Consider the following 17,965-nt stretch of genomic DNA (forward strand, 5'->3'; position numbering starts at 1 on the left):
ATTGCCACAGGCAGCTGGTTATCTGCTGGGGGCTGGCAACCCACTGCCCTGCAACACTGGGTTCTATCTGATAGGGAGCTCCAACACTTATCATGGTTAGGACATGGAGCTGGCACCTAATGAAAGGCTTTGGCATGGCACTCTGACCGACTTCAGCCTGTCTTACCATGGCCAGGGCTGTGCATCCACATGACACATGGTACCCAAGGTACTAGGGAAGCAGAGGAAGATACTGTGATATGTTAATGGATATACTACTTCTTATAAGGGACCAAACCCCTCCTGTTTCATTTTTTTAACTAGCTGTATGGAAATCTTGCCTCTGTGTCAAACATCCGGATATGTAATTATAATACAATGGAAAAAAAAATCAAATATGTTATGCAGACTTCTCCATTCCTCAAGGTTTATGACAATAATACTATTTCTGTGGCTTACAGTTGTAATGGAAGCTAATGTTAATTTTAGCTAATGAAAGAGCTACTGCTTGAAAGCAAGACTGATGCTGTAAAATACAGCTGACAGAGGAAAGGACAAGTCTCTGATTCACCAAATTAATTAATTGAGAGATTGGAAACTGCTTGGACCTTGCATAAATTGAACAACCTGCAGAGAATTATGCTGCTCTGTTGTTATTAGACTGGGGGGGATTCAGTCTGGTACCATGATTTTGTTAAGCTTTATGGATACTAAAACTTAGCATCCACACAATCTATATTTCAATCTTATTTTTAAAAGTTTGGGATTAGCAAGTGGAAAGTAGCTTTTTTTTTTTTTTTTTTTTTTCCTGCCAACTTTAACATTTAAAAAGAAAGTTACTATATAGCCAAGTGCAAAAATGGCATCTGTGAAATCAAAGTCACTCCTGAAAGCCACTCCATCAACACGGCAGGAATAATCCTCCATGGTTTAGGCTCTAACTTTGAGCTTGGGAAATCTGAGCTCAACTTTCTGCTCTCTCATGTGCAGGCAGGGAAGCAGCAGGGCTCCTCTCACACACCACTTCTCTGTGTGCCAAATGGTGCTGGCAGTGTGGTCATAGCCCTGCAATTGCAGGACACTGACAAACATGGAAACTGAAGGCAGGGAAAGGCCTGGGTGATCATGCAGAACCTTCAATAATTTTATCCCAAATCATGATGTCTTTCCAAAACCACTCCTGCTTCTTGATTTCACTAGGTTTGGGGTTTTTTGAGGACTAAAGGAAAGAAAGTCTCATACTATATTGGTGGTACCAAGTGCAAACAGACACCAGGAAACATAGTGCATGGTGTTGGGTGCCTGAATAATGCTGTGCCTTTCCTACCTATCACACAGGTAAATGCATCAGAAATCACAAAATCTTTTATAATAGCAAGGATTTACAACAGGCACTCAGTGATACTTGGTGGAAAAAACCCTGCTTGCAACTTACCAGTGACTACAACAGGGAAAGAGCCTTGAGTTCCTCAGTCTTAGTGATGAGTAAGTAACTGGGTACCAGCAAAACCATTCACAGTCTTTGGACAGTCCCTGCCTCCCTGACAGTCTCCACCCTAGCTCAGGTATCTGCAGGAGGTGAAACTTAAAACAAGCAACTTAAATTTAACTTCATTTATACTTGCAAAAGGATGAAATTAACAGAAAAATTAAGGGGATTGTCATGAGAGAAACAGTGACTTGCTGCCTTCTTTTGGAGACATCATGTCAGGCTGTCAGCTGTCTGAATAAGCTACATGAGCCCCAGGGAGGCAAAGAGAACCAAACCTTTACAAGTAAAGCAAAAGAGCTCCAAAATATTCCCTCCAATCACATTTTGACCATTTCACCTGCTGCGGGTGCAGGGTCAGACCCAAGCTGGAGGTGCATATCCACCAGCAGCCATCCTGCTCCCATCCTGGCTGTGATCGAGTGGCCGTGCCACCGAGGCAGGAGCTGGACAGGCGAGGAGGCATCATCCCTGTGCTGATGCCTGTCATCTTGTCAGCCTTGACCTCCAGGCTGTCCTCAGCATCCACACCACAGCCTGCACTGCCCCGCTGACTGCGAGCGACTGTTGCCTCACTGCCTGACCTTATGCAAACACGATCCAACCAGACAGCCCACCTCAGCTCCATCACTGTCTGCTGCTAATACAGGAGATTGATAGCCACATGAAATTATCTCCCTGCCTGACCTTCATTACTGGCTGGCAGATCCTGACTGACAGCCAATCTTGTTTTGGGGAAAGCTAAACCACCCACTTGGGTTGTTTTACTGTCTGAAAGCGAAGGAACTTCCTTTTGTAAATGAAATTGATGCTTCCTCAGAAGCATCAGAAAAAGAAGCCTTTGTTAAAACTGAAACACGTCTCGTAACTTGAATCCTTCCCAGATCACCATGCATACCAATAACAGCACAGCACAAGGCTGCTTGTAGATGCTCCGTTGGATGTGGTGCCGAGTCCCGGGGCAGGCATGCTCCTGCCTCCACAAATTTTACTCAGAAAGTTTTTCAGCTCTGCAATGAGCTATAGGTTTCCTGGCCAGAGCATGGCCAGCCCCGAGGCAACAAACAACGTATGGTTGCAGCAGGTGGATGAAGGGATGTAGCTCAAGAGAACCTGGCTTTACACACGTGGCAACTGCCAGCAAGGACTGCCTGGGTAAATATTGGCTTTCTGTCACTCTCCCTGCCAGCCAGCTCACAAATGCATGATGCACGTGGCCTAAAGAGCTTTCTGAAAAGCAACCGTGACTTTTCCTCTCAGATATTGCCATTTCTGATGGCAGACACAAGAGACAGTCATGTTTTCTCTCTGACCCCCTGTGGTCTTTTTTTGGGGACCTACTAATAGCAGAGGTCAGAAATTCCTGTGCCATGCTCCTTGAGCTCCTGAGTGCTGGGCAGAACCTGCCCTGGTGGGAAGCACAATGCCCTGGCCTGGCAGCAGAGAGATGGCAGTGACCAATACTGGACATGACCCCTCAGCCTTTTGATGCAAAGTCAACCATCAGATAAAGATAGCTAAATCATTGCAAAACATCTTGTTCCTTTCTTGAAAGACTTCAAATTAAGTTACTCAAAGAGTCTGGCTGGGCTGAGCTGCCCCTTTGGCTGCACCCAGCAGTCTCCCAGCAGCCACACACAGCCCTGGGCAACTCTACAGGTACAGGACTGAGATCTACACATCACAAAGGGTTAAAAAAAAAAAATTTCCTAAGCCCACAACTCTCCAGGTGGAGTGTCACCACCTCTGGTAGCAACAGATACCTCCTGCCACTAACCCTGATGACGAGGGTGCTCCAGCTCTGGCTGTGTTGGACCCTGTGAAGAGGTACATGGTATAGCTCATGCAACCATCTCTGTTATGGGTCAAGCAGGCTTTGAGCCAGGTCCTGTCTCCACAACAGCCTCCTGCTGGGATGAGCCTATGGAAGGGGGGTTATGGGAGAAGCCAGTTTTCCCATGCCTGGCCCCATCCCCTACACACCCTGAGAACCACTAAGAATACTCAAGTCCCTGACTCCCTGTGGCACTTGGGTCCCCAAACACCATCCATCTCCCAGAAGAGCCGGTGGCCCAAATGCCAGTGCTGTGGTGGGGTCTGCCCATGCTGCAGGGAAAGGACCCAGGACCTGCCTGGTGTGCTCAGTGACTGAAGAGCCCTCTACAACACACTCCTGTGCACTGCACACTCCACTTACCTTTTCGGCTCTGGATTCGGCTGCTGGGTTTTGGAATCTTTCCTTTTTTTGGACTCCTTTTTGGAATCCTTTTTTGTCTCTGCTTCAGCGGCAGGGGCTTTGCCCACCTCACCATTTGCACTTGGCTGTGACCCACCAAGTAATTCTGCCATGAGTTGGCTTTGGGGAGTGATTGAAACGCAGGGGGGCAAGGCCAGCAGTAAAAGTGAAAGAAACGAGAAGAAAGCATGAAGAAAACTCAAAGTAAAACGAAAGGAAACTAAACTGAAAGGAAACAAATGAAATCAAGTAACAATTGGCAAAGAAGGAACGAATGAGCAAAAGAAAGAACTAAAAAAGAAACTAAGGAAGCAGCATCTCGGTTTCCATGACAAGATGTATGAAAGTAACTGCAAAAGCAAGTGGCAGCCTTGCAATGTGAAACCTGGGCAATGTGTGTCATAATTTGGGATGATATTTACCAGAGGATTTATGAAAACACATGATTATTTTATACCATTCCTTTCTTCAGCAGCATATGCAGGATAGAGAGTGATATCTCGAAGTACAGAATCCAACTTAACAGAAAAAAAAGCTTCAAAAGATGCTGCAATCAATACTACAGATGTCAACAAAATAAATAGAAAAGGAAAAAAGCAAAACTCCAATTCCTCCCATCAAAGATTTGCCACATTTGAGAGAGGAACAGGCTACTTCTGAAACTGAAATTGCTTTACAACAGCAGTAAGACAAAATTTTCAGTTATGTCTAAGCAATTTCCAAACTGACATTATATGCACTTTAAATGAGGCACCAGTGCTTGAAGGTTTAAAGCCCTTCTGACCACTTAAGTTTGATACTGCTGAAAATTCCACTGCTGCAACTCATCAGATCCCCTCACACAGCAATTAAATCAGTACAGTGTATAATTTGCTTGTATTTATTCAACCCGTGACAGTAACATTTACTTCAAACTCTTTCTTGCCCAGAGCTTCACCTAGTAGATGCCTGGGTAAGAAAGTTAAACCCCCTCATTTCTGTATCCTCTACATGAATTTCTATTGCTTACATTAAACAAGCAATGAAACAAACAAACCAACCAACTATGCCACTAGAAGTGCTGCTGCCAAACATCCACCGTGAAAATACACTGGGGACTGTAGTGCATTATCCAAAGAAACCTATTTTTGACAGAAGTCATCCCTTGCTGGCAGGGAGAGCTGTTAGCCAAAAAGAATTCCTTACCTGTTGCCATGAACATGTGATGCACAAAAGGCAAAGCTGTAGTGAAGTAAGGTGGGGTCAATCATAGCTCCGTTTTCTGCGCGCTCTAGCAAATCTCTGAGGTAGCAGAGATGTCTGTGACAGCCTCTCACTCCATTACGTGCACAATACTCATCTAGCACAAAGACCTGGCCAGGACTAAACCAGCCCTGTTTAGAAATAGAGAGACTTGATTTTAAATATAAGTTATTAAATGCAAGGGCTATCAGATTTGGAGGTGTAGTGGTCAAATGCTCTAATAAAAGAAATGCAAACTTAAGGCTATGTTAAGGAGAAAGGAGAGAGGTCACTCTTAAACAATACAGTCTGTAGATCATCACCCAAATACAGCATATACTCGGTTCAACTGTTAACAAAACATATTATGCTACTATTATAGGAAAATCTCATTTAAAATGCTGAAAAGTTAGGCCAGTTCATGTCAGTGCCTAGGAAAAAAAAAAAAAAAAAAAAAAAAAAAGAAGAGGAAAAAACCCCATCTTTAAGAGATGACAAAGATTCAGTTATTTAAACAGCACTGAATCTCACTTCGGGGATGGGACTGTACATTTGGCCAGGAGCAAGAAGAGTGGTCTGAGGGAGAGCATGGAGGATTACACTGAACAATGACTCTTCTTGCACCTGGCAGGTAGGAACATCCTGCAGACGGAGGAAGGCAGCTCTGCAGTACCACAAAGGGACCTTTCCCACTGTCTCTAATGTGTCCCCACTGGCGATGCGCTCCACCATCACCCTCCTCCTTGGCACGGAGGCAAAGTGAAGCTCTGCTCATGAGCAGTGTTTCTTTTCACATCCAGAAACCACAGACTATTTCTGTCTGCCACTCCTGAGAGCCTGGTGACACATGGCTTGTGGTGTAAGGTCCATGCTCCTGAGGAGGATGCCCTTCCCCATGGTGGGATGACTCCGGTGAATGTCCTGGGACAGCCAAAGCAGAGCGTGCTGCTGCCTTCAGGGAAGGCACTAGTGAGAACAGGAATATTCTTGTAGACTGCTTTTCAAAATGCTGCAAAACCGTCAATATTTACATGGAAATTTGGGTGCTAAACAATTGCTAAGACGCAGCTCTGGAATGCATCAAGCTGCAAAATCTTTCATCATTTAATTGAAAAGTTCCTGCAGCGGGCGGGAGAGTAGTTGAGGCAGAGCACTGCCCCTATAGGCAACTTCTTTGCCACCCCATCTGTTACCCCAAATGCTACATCTTAGAAACAACACTGCTGTGAAAGATTAAAATATATTTTCTACCACTCAGATGACACCAAATCTTTTCTAGATGCCAAAATAGCTGCTTTGAAAAGAGTTGAAGAAATATCAATTAAGAGCTCAAAGACATAGAGAAGGATTTGCTCATCCTTATTGGGCCAACTCCAAAACAGATTGAGAAAAGAATTAAAATAATGAGGGGAAAATGATAGATATAGGGAGCAGCTACAGTGCTGGGATCAGTAGAAGTGCACATTTCAAAATGAAGCCACAGAACAATGCAGATGGGACGGCACTCTGGAAGGCTATTTTTTGGGAGGGGTGTATTTGCCTTCACCACTTTCGGTGGTATATTTATTTGCTTTTTGGTTGGTGGTGTTATGCTTGCTTCTGGATTTTTTACAGTGCCTGTTTGTTGTATCCTTGGACCGTCTCTCCATCTCTCCACCTTGCCCTTCTCCACACCAGTCTTTGGTAATCAGATGCAGTAAAAATATAGCAATTCCATCACTTTTTGTGATAGGAAGATGTGTGCATTGTGTTACTGGGGGAGAAATGCAGCTGAAATTTTCTGTTCACCTAATAAATACAAAAGACTCAATCCTCCCTATGGGGTAAAATCTTGGACCTACTGACACCCATGAGAAGGGTTGGCCTTAATTTCACTAGAGCCAGGTATCAAGCCCAGAGTTAGGGTTGAAAGAAGCAGCAGGCTGGAGCTGGTGATCTGAAGTACCCCACATTGCTCCCAAGTGCTGCCAAGTTTTGGTCCTCAGGTGAACAGAAAGGATGAGGAAAACCACTCAAGATCACTGCCGTGGCTCACTGAGGGAAAGCCTGAGTGGAACCTCAGAGGTTCAGTGATGAGCCTCATACCATGATACCTCATGAGAGCACGAGCAAGCAGACATGGGGGAAAGAGATCCAGACCCCAGGAGGACCAGGTGGTCTCCTTTTGCAGAGCTGAAGTGTGAAATAAAGATCCTGCTGCTGAATGGGTCCAAATACTCCTTTGGAAAGGAGTAGTAAGTGCTGCTCCATATAGCCCCAGAGAAAAATCTAAGGTCTGATAAGAGGCAGCATTCAGAGGAATCCCCCAAATCTTCATGCAGATCCTGGGTTGATTAACATTAGCCTGGTGCAACCAGGTGACAAGCAGTCAGTCTGGTAAATGTAGCTGAGTGGTATCATGCTGGGTGTCCCTCTCCAGCACAGCCAGGTGTAGCTCTGTGTGGTATCCCAAATGGTCTTCAATGGCATGAGAAAATCTGGAGTGGACATCAGAGGGAGGCCATAGAGCACAGGGAGCTCAGCTGGCCACGTTCAACAAGCTGAACTGCATCAAAAAGGCACGGTGGGGAGTGCAAGGGGAGCTTTGAAGCTAGGTAGGAGCAAGGATTGGTCAGGGTTGGTGAATCACTGGCAATTTTTCTAATGGTAAATGAAGCTTTTGCAAAAAACAGGGCTTCAGAGGGAAGCTTTTCAGTAGTTGATTTTTCTCATTTACTACAGGAAAACCAATAGAATTTCAGTTTGGGGGTCTGCTTCATGGACCACTTAACCTGACTCCTTCACATCATCTCAGTGAAGCTGAGCACTCTGGAAAACCACTGTTCCTCAGCTGTGAAGTGCCATGAATGCTGACACATCATGGGCAATACAGATCCATCAGGGACCCATCTGTGTGAGCCAGATGCTGGGGGTAGGTTGGGAAGTCTTGGGAGGAGCTGAAGGGCAGTCTCAGAAATATTGCACATGTCCAAGCAGAAAGGAATGAAGACCCACAAGTGTGGGTCTTCAGAGCTGGAAGAACTGCAGACTCTTCCTAAAAGTCCAGGAAGAGCTGTGAATGATATGGTGCTACCAGTTTGATGGCAGGATGATGGGCAGGAGCCCTCAGCAAGCAAGGCAGACAAGGCTCTTCCCCTTCCCCAGCACACTGCTCTCTGCCAGCAAACATCACTTCTGCCACAGCTGAGATGAAACAACCAGCCTGTTTGTTTTCATAGGGATGCCTGGCTCAGCCAGAGAGTGGGCTCACAACAACGTTGTTTAACCTGGTTCCACAGAAAGGAGGCAATGCTGGGTTATCCTCTGTGTTGGGGTAAGACCCTGTGGCTGGGTAAGTCTTCCCTGGCACCTCCACATCCATGGTGGAAAACAAGAAGAGGTGTGACGAGGCGAAACTCTGCAGGACTTTGCCTGGGGATGTCCTGTAGGGAGAATAAAAATTGCCCCGCAGCACACAGGGAGGACAAAACGGGCTTACCACGGGCTTACAGCTCCTCCAGGCAAGCCAGCACAGTGGTATCATCAGCATCCCAAAGACATAGCATGAGCAACAGGAGCTCTTTGCAGTTGAACTCAAATTTTGAGGTCAGTCTGATTTTTTTTATGCCATAATCAGGACAAAACCATAGTAAAATAAGTAAAAGAAGCATGTGAAATCCAAGTGTAGGTGAACGCAGGCCGTTATTCCCTTTATAACACTCTGCAACGGGTGATTTGAAAGTAGGAGGTTAATTGGTGATGCTGCACTCCGAAGAGGCACAAGTCTTGGTGCTGAGGGGAGTTTCACCACTCCAGTCGCTTCCAGTAAGGGCCTAAACATCTCCATAACAAGCAGAAGGGTGGCTGGTGGGTCTCTTGAAGAGAAACATTGTTAATCAGATTCAGTGATGACCTCGGAAATCTATCCATGACTTTAATTCAACGGGCACAGCTCTCTCTCATCAGGCCCCAGACTGCACAGAGACAAAACCAGCTGCAAGCCAACCTGTCAGACATGCATGGATGGGGATGGGCTTCCTAGGGTCAGCCATGCGTGGGGAGCAGAAGCTGCATGCCAAATTCACTGCCTGCTGGAGCAAAGACTTCGATGGAACTGGTGAGAAACCTGCTGCAGGTCTGACAATGTTCCCACCAAGCCTCTTCGTACCACTCGGGTATCTGCGGGTAAAGAGCACACTGAAGCCTTCCCCCATCCCATTCTTACCTGAGGGGACATCCACAACAGTTCCTCCTAGCCCTGCCACTCATCAGCAAGGTGACAACTCACTACTGCTAATGGTATTTACTGGATCTTGGCTCTTCTGAGGAGATCAGCCCTCGTGTGTAGTGCAAGGAGCAGAGCAAGCAGGTGAGAGGAGCCCCTTGGTGAAGGGGACGTGGGAGACAGGATTTTGAGACTGCCAACTGCTCAGTTGTTCCCAGGTTGCTGCTTTTAATGGCAAGCCACTCAAGAGCCCCAGCTCCATGGGCTGCAGAGCTAACAAAAGGTGAAAAGAAGCCCAGGGTGACATCCCAGTGCAGAAGTTTCTGTGCAAAACAAGGAGGGTGGCAGGTCCCATGCTATGTTCAGGACAGGATCAGCATTTCAGACCCCTCTAGAGAGGCTTTATCAAGTTCTTTTCTCAAAACTTAAGAGCCTCTTCACTCTCCTCACTAAAACTGCTAAAAATAATTGTTCAAGTTGTTTTGTTAAAGGTTATTTGTCATTTAAAGCCTCACAATACCAAAGAGCCTCCAAGCACTACACCCCAGCCAAAGGCTACAAGCTGTCCTGGAGCATCTCAGTGCCACTGTCCTAGAGACCATGTTAGGCACCAGTGGGCTGAGAGCTGCAACCTGTGCCTACGAGAATCATCAGGATGGGCATGAGACTACACGAGCTTGGACAGACGGCAGCATCACTGTGGTTATCCACACAGTCCCATCTGTTACCTGCTTGGGATCCCTGCTCATAAAGGGACACAAAGCTGGGACACAGTTACTCCTGGTGGGACTCCATGGACATGGGAGGTGGTACCAGACCGTCATCTTTCCCCTGTTCTTTCATCCAGAAGATCTGGAAGGCAGTGCAGGTGGCTGCAAAACACTGCTCTCTACTTCATATCCCCACACTGGCGTTGGCAGGAAGAAACATTTTACGCATTTTAAGCAAACAGAAATGGTAAAGACAGTGCAGCTGGAGAAGAACAGCAGTCAGCCTCTCAAAAGAAAATACCTCTGGGCCAAATTCAAACCTGGTGTAAACAGAAGTCACTCTTCCAGCAACAGGGGGATTAGCCCCCACTCGCACTAGCTTTGACTTTGCTGCTTGATGTTTATATCACTAGAGACCAAAGAATATACTTGCCAGACAAGAATAGGAATCATTAAGTCTGTGGTCCAAAGTGAGGCGCTGAACCATCTCAAAGAGTGAAGCGTGGTCAAAGTTACAGGGATTGGAAGAGATAAATTCATCCATGCCATGCTTTTGAGCTCTATCTGCATCTGTTCATTTATACATATAGAGAAAGACACCATTTAGAGAGATATAAGACATTTTAGTTGACAAATACAACAGAAGAAAATACACAGTATGATGCATGAAAGCTAAATAACTCCTCTACCCTACATTGCCATTAACTTTTCTCTTTGCAGGCTATACAGTACAGGTTTCACCTCCCATTGTCAACTTGCATCAGTTATGGACTATCTTATTGCATTTAGAAAAAAGGTTTTAGAATTAACATCTTGTCAACTGCTCATTATAGTGCATTTATTCTGTACTTAGAAACAGAACACAAACCCAAGAACTTATTCTGTATCTTACAATACGCTGTGAGTTAACAGAATTTTGGCTCACAGAAGTAAATTAGCTCCTATTTAGTTGGTTGCAGTTAATTATAATAGATTCTGCCATTCTACTGAAGTTACAGCTGTAGCATTTTTCTCTACATTTTACTAGGTTTTCTAGGTACCGAACCAGTTAAGTTGTTCTTTATCCAAATGCCAATGTTTGTTTCCCCCACGGCATTTTTTTTTTTTCCTCATGGCAACTTTAAATGCTACCTCACCAAAACAAAAAGATGCTCTTTTAAGCATTGCTAAGAAGTTAAATTGATATGTAGTTTGTTGTCACTGAGGTAGTAACCTGATAGCACGGTGGAGCCGACGGAGGGGCTGCATTTTTCCCCTGCCTGGATTACGAGCTGCCATTTTTGGGTGAATTAACAGCCTCAATGCATTCACACTCCTCTGCTTTGGGTGACGTTTACGGGCACTAACTCCTAGGGGCTAATTAATTAATCTCAACATGGTTAACTAAAAATACACCGAATTCAGGAGTTGAAATGAAGCCGCCAAACCGGCCTGGGTGCGGCCAGCCGGGACCCCGCTGGGAGTGGGCTTTGTTCTACCAGCGGCTGGGGAATTAAAGGACACCTTTCACTAGGTTTTGTCCCTGCTCAGCTTCATACTAGATGGGTTCTTGCCAAATCCTTGACAAAGAGAATGGGGTTTAAATCCTTCCCCTGTTTATAGCCTCCGAGGGGAACTGGGTGGCCTTGAAACAATGTGGCTGAAAGGACACAAAAAAAATGCAGTTTTCTGCCATAGCAGTATATGGTAACTGTATTTGTTTTAAAACAAAATCTTGTTTTCTAGCAGAAGAAACGAAAATCCTTAATTAAAAAAAAATTAAAACAAGAATAAAAGGAGCTTTAAATGATGAGATAATATTTTTATATATGTTTTACTATTTAATAATAAGCTGTGAAGAATGGCATGCCTTTCTAAATACCTTGTTCGTGTCTGTGCTCTCAGATGCTACTGACCAATCTTTACATTTTCTGTAAAGTCTATCATTAGCTATATACAAATATATAACATCACCCACTGGAAAGAAATCAGAAAATTAAAACATGTAACATTTCAATCAGCTGGTAGCTATACTTAATTCAGCAGTAGCTGGCAATTTTCCTCATTAAAACCCTGCTGAATAAACACTGTTTGTTTGGGGGTTTTTTTCCCCCTATAGATGGTTAATTTTTGAGGGTCTTCTCTCCTGTTCCACTCAGTGTACCAGGGTCCTGCTGCCTCCCTCCCAACTCCCAAATTCCTCCCATGCCTCCAGCTCCCTGCATTCAGCTCATGGATGGAAGAAGCTGCTGTGGCTGCCGAGCAACGTGGCAGTGTGAGGGCTGGCTCAGAGGATGGGGACAATCCCCCCTGACAAGCCCATCACCTCTGCAGCACCTTTCCAGGACTCTTGGGTGTGGGATGTGAAGCCCACCCAGCCCTGCAGCTCATGGCACAGACTGGCTGCTGTCTGCTTTGACAGCTTTCTGCCCCATTGTCTCTGTCCCTTTGGGCCAGGACTGATTTGATGGAGTTCACTCCCAAAGAGTTTGTCTATGCTGTTTTTGATTCCATCCCTAAAGCCCACAAAATGCTTCAACAGATATTATCAGACTATTTTTAATGGCTTGCTGCTCTGCCCGGCTCTTCAGAGTTGACTGCAAGCTGACAAATTGGCTGGAGGCCTTAATTTGCCAGCTTTCCTCAGAGATTTTATTACTTTTCAATTAGAAGACCTAATACACTGTCAATCCCCCTGTTCGGACAACGAGGCTCAGAAAGCTGAGTAAATCAGCTGGAAATCTGAAGAGTCCTCTAGCCCTTTAGCTGGTGAACTTTTCTGAGCAGATGTGCTACACAAAGCATGTTTGAAATAAGTATTTTTTTACTCCAAACTGCTATGATTTTTCCTCCTTTATGCTCTCTAAACAAGGTGGACACAGAACAGACCTTTGGTTGGTGTGAACCAGCAGAAGCTCTGCTGGTTACAATGGAGCTGAGGGTCTGTCCTGGGCTTTTTAAGATCTCCCTGCCCAAGGCAAGGGCACAGACAATTACCTGCAAAGTGCTGAGAAGGGACACAGTGCTTAAATGACCTCCCTGACAGTCCATAATCAGGGGCAATTTTGCTTTCATTAATGTCTCTGAAGCTACACCTTACTGAGCAGAGGTACCTGCTGGAAAGCTCCAAACCTCCCCATCTCAGGAGAATAACTTGAAGAGAGAGGTATCAGACGTGGCACTGCATGAGCTCAAGTGACCAAAAAAGTATAAGCCACATGACTTCAGATTGGTTGATGGTTTAAAAGATGGTTTTCTGCCATAGAAAGGAAGATGACCATCTGCAGCTCTCCCTGCACAGTACTTCTGGCACCATCAGATCATTTTGCATGGGCAGAGCTGGGAGGCTGGGTGGGTGCACGCCACCCATCCACAGGATAAAGCTGGCATGGTATGAACTGGAGATGTCTTTGGAGAATGGTAATACACACATTTAATTCTCCTAAATGAACTATATGTCCTGGCCTAGATGCTGTAAATTCTTAAGGATAACTAGGAGCGTATTAACAAGGACAATCCTACACTAAACTTACCTCTCTTAAATGATAGAAAATTAACATGCCATGCAACTTGCAATTTATTTTTGTATTTTCATTTTTCCAATGGTATTCACTTTTAAAAATGAAATTTAGGAGTCAAATTCTACCAAAAGCACTAAACTTCCTAGGCAGTAGAAAAAGGACAGATCTAAATATATTGTTCTCCTGCACCAGACAGCTGATCTGACATCTAAAATAATGCTGACATCTGCATATGAAACTCTCCTCTTTCAAAATAGCTTGTACAGTTTGAATGAAAATTTAAGCAAATTATGAAATGGGAATGGCTAACACTCAAACTGCAAAGATAACTTCCAAGTACTTTAAATTGATTATTTCAGTCAAATACAGTTGCTTTTTTGACCCTGCTCTATTATTCTAGCTAGAAAGAAAGAAGAGACCAAAGAAAGAAAGCTACACGATGCTCCAGTAATTTACAATCAGTTCCCAAGGTGCTGTGCCAAGCTCACTGGTTCTCCTTTGCTCAGGGCCACAGCCAAAATGCTGCTGCAAGCCCATGAAAGTTACTTTACATATTTAGACAAACTGCACACAACTGCAGCTGAAAGGTGTTTGATGGTGGTCTCTGAAGGAAGGCTGCCCATGGAGGTAAGTTGGCAGCACAGGCTCCAGAGGCCTTTCTATTTGAAAACTGCAGACTCTGGCCTTTTCTATTACACTTGGTCACCTAAGTTGCACCTTTTTTTTTTTTTTTTTTTTTTTTTTTTTTTTTTTTAATGCTGCCAGGTTTATTTTGTTCCATTTTTATCCAGTTAGCATTCTGCTGACTCCATTAACTCGCTCCCTGACACACACACTCCCTACAAGTGTTTGAAATTGGAGTCTTAAAAATCTGCCAGGGTCAGGAACACAAAGCTTTCAACAACAATCATGAAAACCAAAGGACTGTCCCACCCTTTGGTCTTCTGAGGGCTCTGTTTCTCTTTATCTAACTGTTATTTTAAAAGGAAGGGACAAAATAGTCGAATCTCCCAATCTTGTTTTTTTAAAATGTATTTCCCTGCCCTCTACATTTGTTTTGCTCCAGCAATAATTTTGGCAGATTTTGCTCTGAGAACAGTGAAGTTAATAGTGGGGGAAAAGCTCCATAAAAGAATTCTTGTTATAAAAGGCTTTAGGTAGCCATTTTATTATAAGAATTTCTTACTCCAGATTTAATTCTTCTTGATAATGAGTGACTTTGTTTTAGTACCAAAGGCAACTGAACATCCAGTAAATTTTTATAACACTTTTGCCTATTAAAAAACCCAACAAAGCCAACAAACAAAAAAACCCAAACAACTGTAAATTAAAAGGTGACTTTGTATCTTACTCATCTGGAAAATGTGTGCTTGTCATATCTGCTTGACATTACAAGAATGAAGATGTGGTTTGGACAGTAACAAACAATGACACTAGTCAACCTCATCAGGAGACATGAAATAAAGGAATGACAATGATTGATGGCAGCTATTCATTTACAGATATTTCTAGAAAACTCTTCACTGGCCTGGCTGGGCAAAGCAGGAGAAGTTTAGCAGCCTGCATGGTGCTGGCTGGCAATGCACCACGGTGGGATGGCCACATGCCCACCGCAACCTGACGCTGGCTCCCAGGGGTGCTGGGTCTCCTCCTGCTCTCTCTGGCTAAGCAGAGTTAAGAAAAACACCCTTGGGCTTCCACTTGGTAAAGAAATACCACGGGGAAGTGCCTAGAAACCTCATTTTGTTTGGCCAGGAGCAGAAAGGCTGGACTAGCAAATCCTGGTGGTGTTTTGGGGTGTGCGCGTGGAAACCCTTTGCATCGGGAGTTATAGAGCCAGGCTGTTGTGTGGCAGGGAGCTGCTGGCACTGCTGGATGGTGACTTACCAAGTCCCTTCTCACCCAGCACTATAGCATTGGCACCTCTGAGCAGTGCTGTGTGTGCCTGCCTGTGGCCAGGGCTCTGCAAACCTCAAACCTCCTCCCCACTCCGAGCGGCAGTGGCTGCAGCAGCTGAACTTGCCTCTCAGCTGGATTTCTAAGAGCTCTTTTTTTGTTTCCCCCCCCCCCCCTTTTCATATTATTCCACATTAGAAGATAGCTTTAAATTTATTCAGCTGTTTAGTTCTGTGTTTTATGGTTTTTCTCCTGCTGCAAACAAATTATTTTCTGCTCGAGTTACAATTTTAATAAACAATTACCAATCTTCCTGTAAATGACCAGACACAGTAGGCACTGAACTGAAATCTAAGTTATCTGAAGTTTGGTGCTTAAATGAATATGAATTTGTAGTAGGCACTTACATAATTCCTTGTGTGGCAAGTTAAAAACACAGTTTTAGAACAGCTATTTATAATATAAAACATTGTTTCACAGCATTTTTATAACTATTTAAAAATAGTTTGAATTGGATGACTGCAGAAACCTGTGAATTTGTATTTCATAAGTTAGAGTCCCATGCTTCCTAAAGCACGTAGAAGTGATTTACAGGCTAGTTTTAAATCCATGCAAGTTATGTGAGAACTGAATTAACATTTTAATTCTGCATTCCTGCAATGAAGCATCTGCGAGTTGACAATACAGAAGACACAGCAGCGTTCTCATATCTCTAACTATCTAAAAAAAAATAAAGCAATTAAAGCACAAAACTAATAATCTAATAGGATAGCAATGCATTGTAGTGCAAATACATGTAATGTTGCCAAACCCAAGTTCATTCATTCATTCACTCTTTCTTTCTTTCTTTCAAAGTGGCAAAAATCTGTATTTCCAAATTAAACTTTTTAGTTTCATTTTTTTAATTTTTTTTTTTTTAATTTTTAGTATAGTCTGATAAGAATCCTCTTTGGAAATCCAAACATTCAGAAAACAAAAAAGAGAAAGAAAAAAGAAAGTGTCTGCTGAGAAGGAATTCTGCCTGCTACCCAGGGATGTATTTATACACACACGCACATACTCACATACAGGGGAAAAAAAAAAAAAAAAAAAAAAAAAAGAAATAAAAAGAAACAAAAGGAGTAAGAAGGAAAAAAGGAGTCTTGTTTGATGGCCAGGAGGGATGACACCGCCTGTTCCTTCTCATAATTGCATTCAGATACTCTGGATACATATTTGCCAGCTCTCATGACCCACTGATGCTATTCCCTCCCAAGGAAGGCAGGCACTCACCAGGTAATAGAGAAGCAGCTTTTAACACCAATAAAGGATTTGTAGCAGGTGTATTTAAGACTGATCAGAGACTAAAGAGAAGTTCTTTCGCAGCACAAGATTGGGCTTTGATCTTTCCCAAAGTAGGTATTCCAGTGGGAAAAGCCAAAACAATAATTCCCCTGACTTACTCTTGGGCGAGCATTGCTTTGATTGGTGATCAAGACCCAGGCTAAAACATTAATTAATGATAATTTGGGGGAACAGTGGCACCCCTCAGGGATTAATGTATTTAAGTCAGAGTGGGTCAGCATCTCCAAACCCAGGGTTACCCAGAGAGCTGCTGCTTGCTGCCAAAATCATTCTTCCCGAGTTGATGAGAGAGGGACCTACCAAACTGCAATGACTCGGGCTTGTTTTCACAAGGCACATGCAGAGGGTTTGTTTTTTTTTATTGGGGGGGTCTCCTACATAGTCCTGCACCTTGTCTAGGTCTCTGTGGGTGTCCTGCCCTACCTTTCTATGCTCTGAGGTGTCCATGGTTTAGCCCCGCACGCTGGTGCGCTGCACCAAGCTAATCATCGGCACGGAGAGAAAGGATATTGTCAGAGTGCAAAATGATCTGTTTTCAGGCAGGAAGCAGTCAACTAGATGTAAATTCCATGAAACAAAAGAAGGTATTATTTACAGTTTTATTGTGATGTTAATTAATATTTACATCTTGGAATGAAAAATAGAAATGTTAATGGTTGGCTTTACTAAGAGGATCACTTGATGCCAATGTGAAAGCCAGGGAGAGAAGGCAATTATGCAAACATCACATGCATCCTAATTTCAGTATGGAAACTTACATTTCAAACCTCAATTCAGGAAAAGAACATGGAAAGTTTGTACTACAAAATCTAAACATGAGAGAGATTTAAGAGGAAAAAAAAAAAAAAAAGCACATTGCATATGTCAGATAATCTAGTCTGATTATCTGAGCTGTGCTAGCTACAGGGAAGCACTTACCCTTGAGTCCAGCTAGAAGTTAGCAGGGTAAGAAGGAACAAACCAGAATAACATAAAGACTAGCAACAAGGCTCAGGAAAGCAGACAGGAGCCCTAACCTAGCAGCTTAATATTTGGGTTCAAGCAAAGAAAGAAAAAGAAAATCAAAGAAAATCAAACCAACTAAAAGAAAACCACTTACAGCTGAAAATTTCTTAAGCAGCTCAAGAAACCTCGCTACTTATTATGGGGAACAAATTCATTACAAAATCTCAAAACATTCCAACTCTTTGTATTATGGTGTGATTAACAGTCATTAAATATAAACAGACATCAAAAAATAAAATATAACAGCAAGTGATACGTAAAACAAGTACAGACCAATCTTGCATGTTAAAAAGAAAAGGGTCTAAAATAAAATGAACATTGAGCACGTTGGGGAATTTTGTTTTGATGCATCACTTAACACAGAAACGAACAAAGATTGGT

The 17,965-nt window shown here is 43.6% G+C and overlaps 1 protein-coding gene across 5 annotated transcripts in view; it reads right to left on the minus strand.

Moving 5' to 3' along the window:
• The window catches only part of CADPS (calcium dependent secretion activator), a 203,624-nt gene that overhangs the window by 74,192 nt on the left and 111,467 nt on the right, over positions 1-17,965 (minus strand). For 4 of the 5 annotated variants that reach the window (XM_030458292.1, XM_030458289.1, XM_030458290.1 and 1 more), the window contains exons 12-13: positions 10,273-10,409; positions 4,890-5,077 (exon numbers count right to left, since the gene is read on the minus strand). In XM_030458292.1, coding sequence (XP_030314152.1) covers positions 4,890-5,077; positions 10,273-10,409 — 325 coding nt within the window. The remainder of the gene's footprint in view (positions 1-4,889; positions 5,078-10,272; positions 10,410-17,965) is intronic. The other variant, XM_030458293.1, reaches the window with a different exon arrangement.

Source organism: Calypte anna, chromosome 12 (assembly GCF_003957555.1).
Source record: "Calypte anna isolate BGI_N300 chromosome 12, bCalAnn1_v1.p, whole genome shotgun sequence".
Lineage (NCBI taxonomy): Eukaryota > Metazoa > Chordata > Aves > Apodiformes > Trochilidae > Calypte > Calypte anna.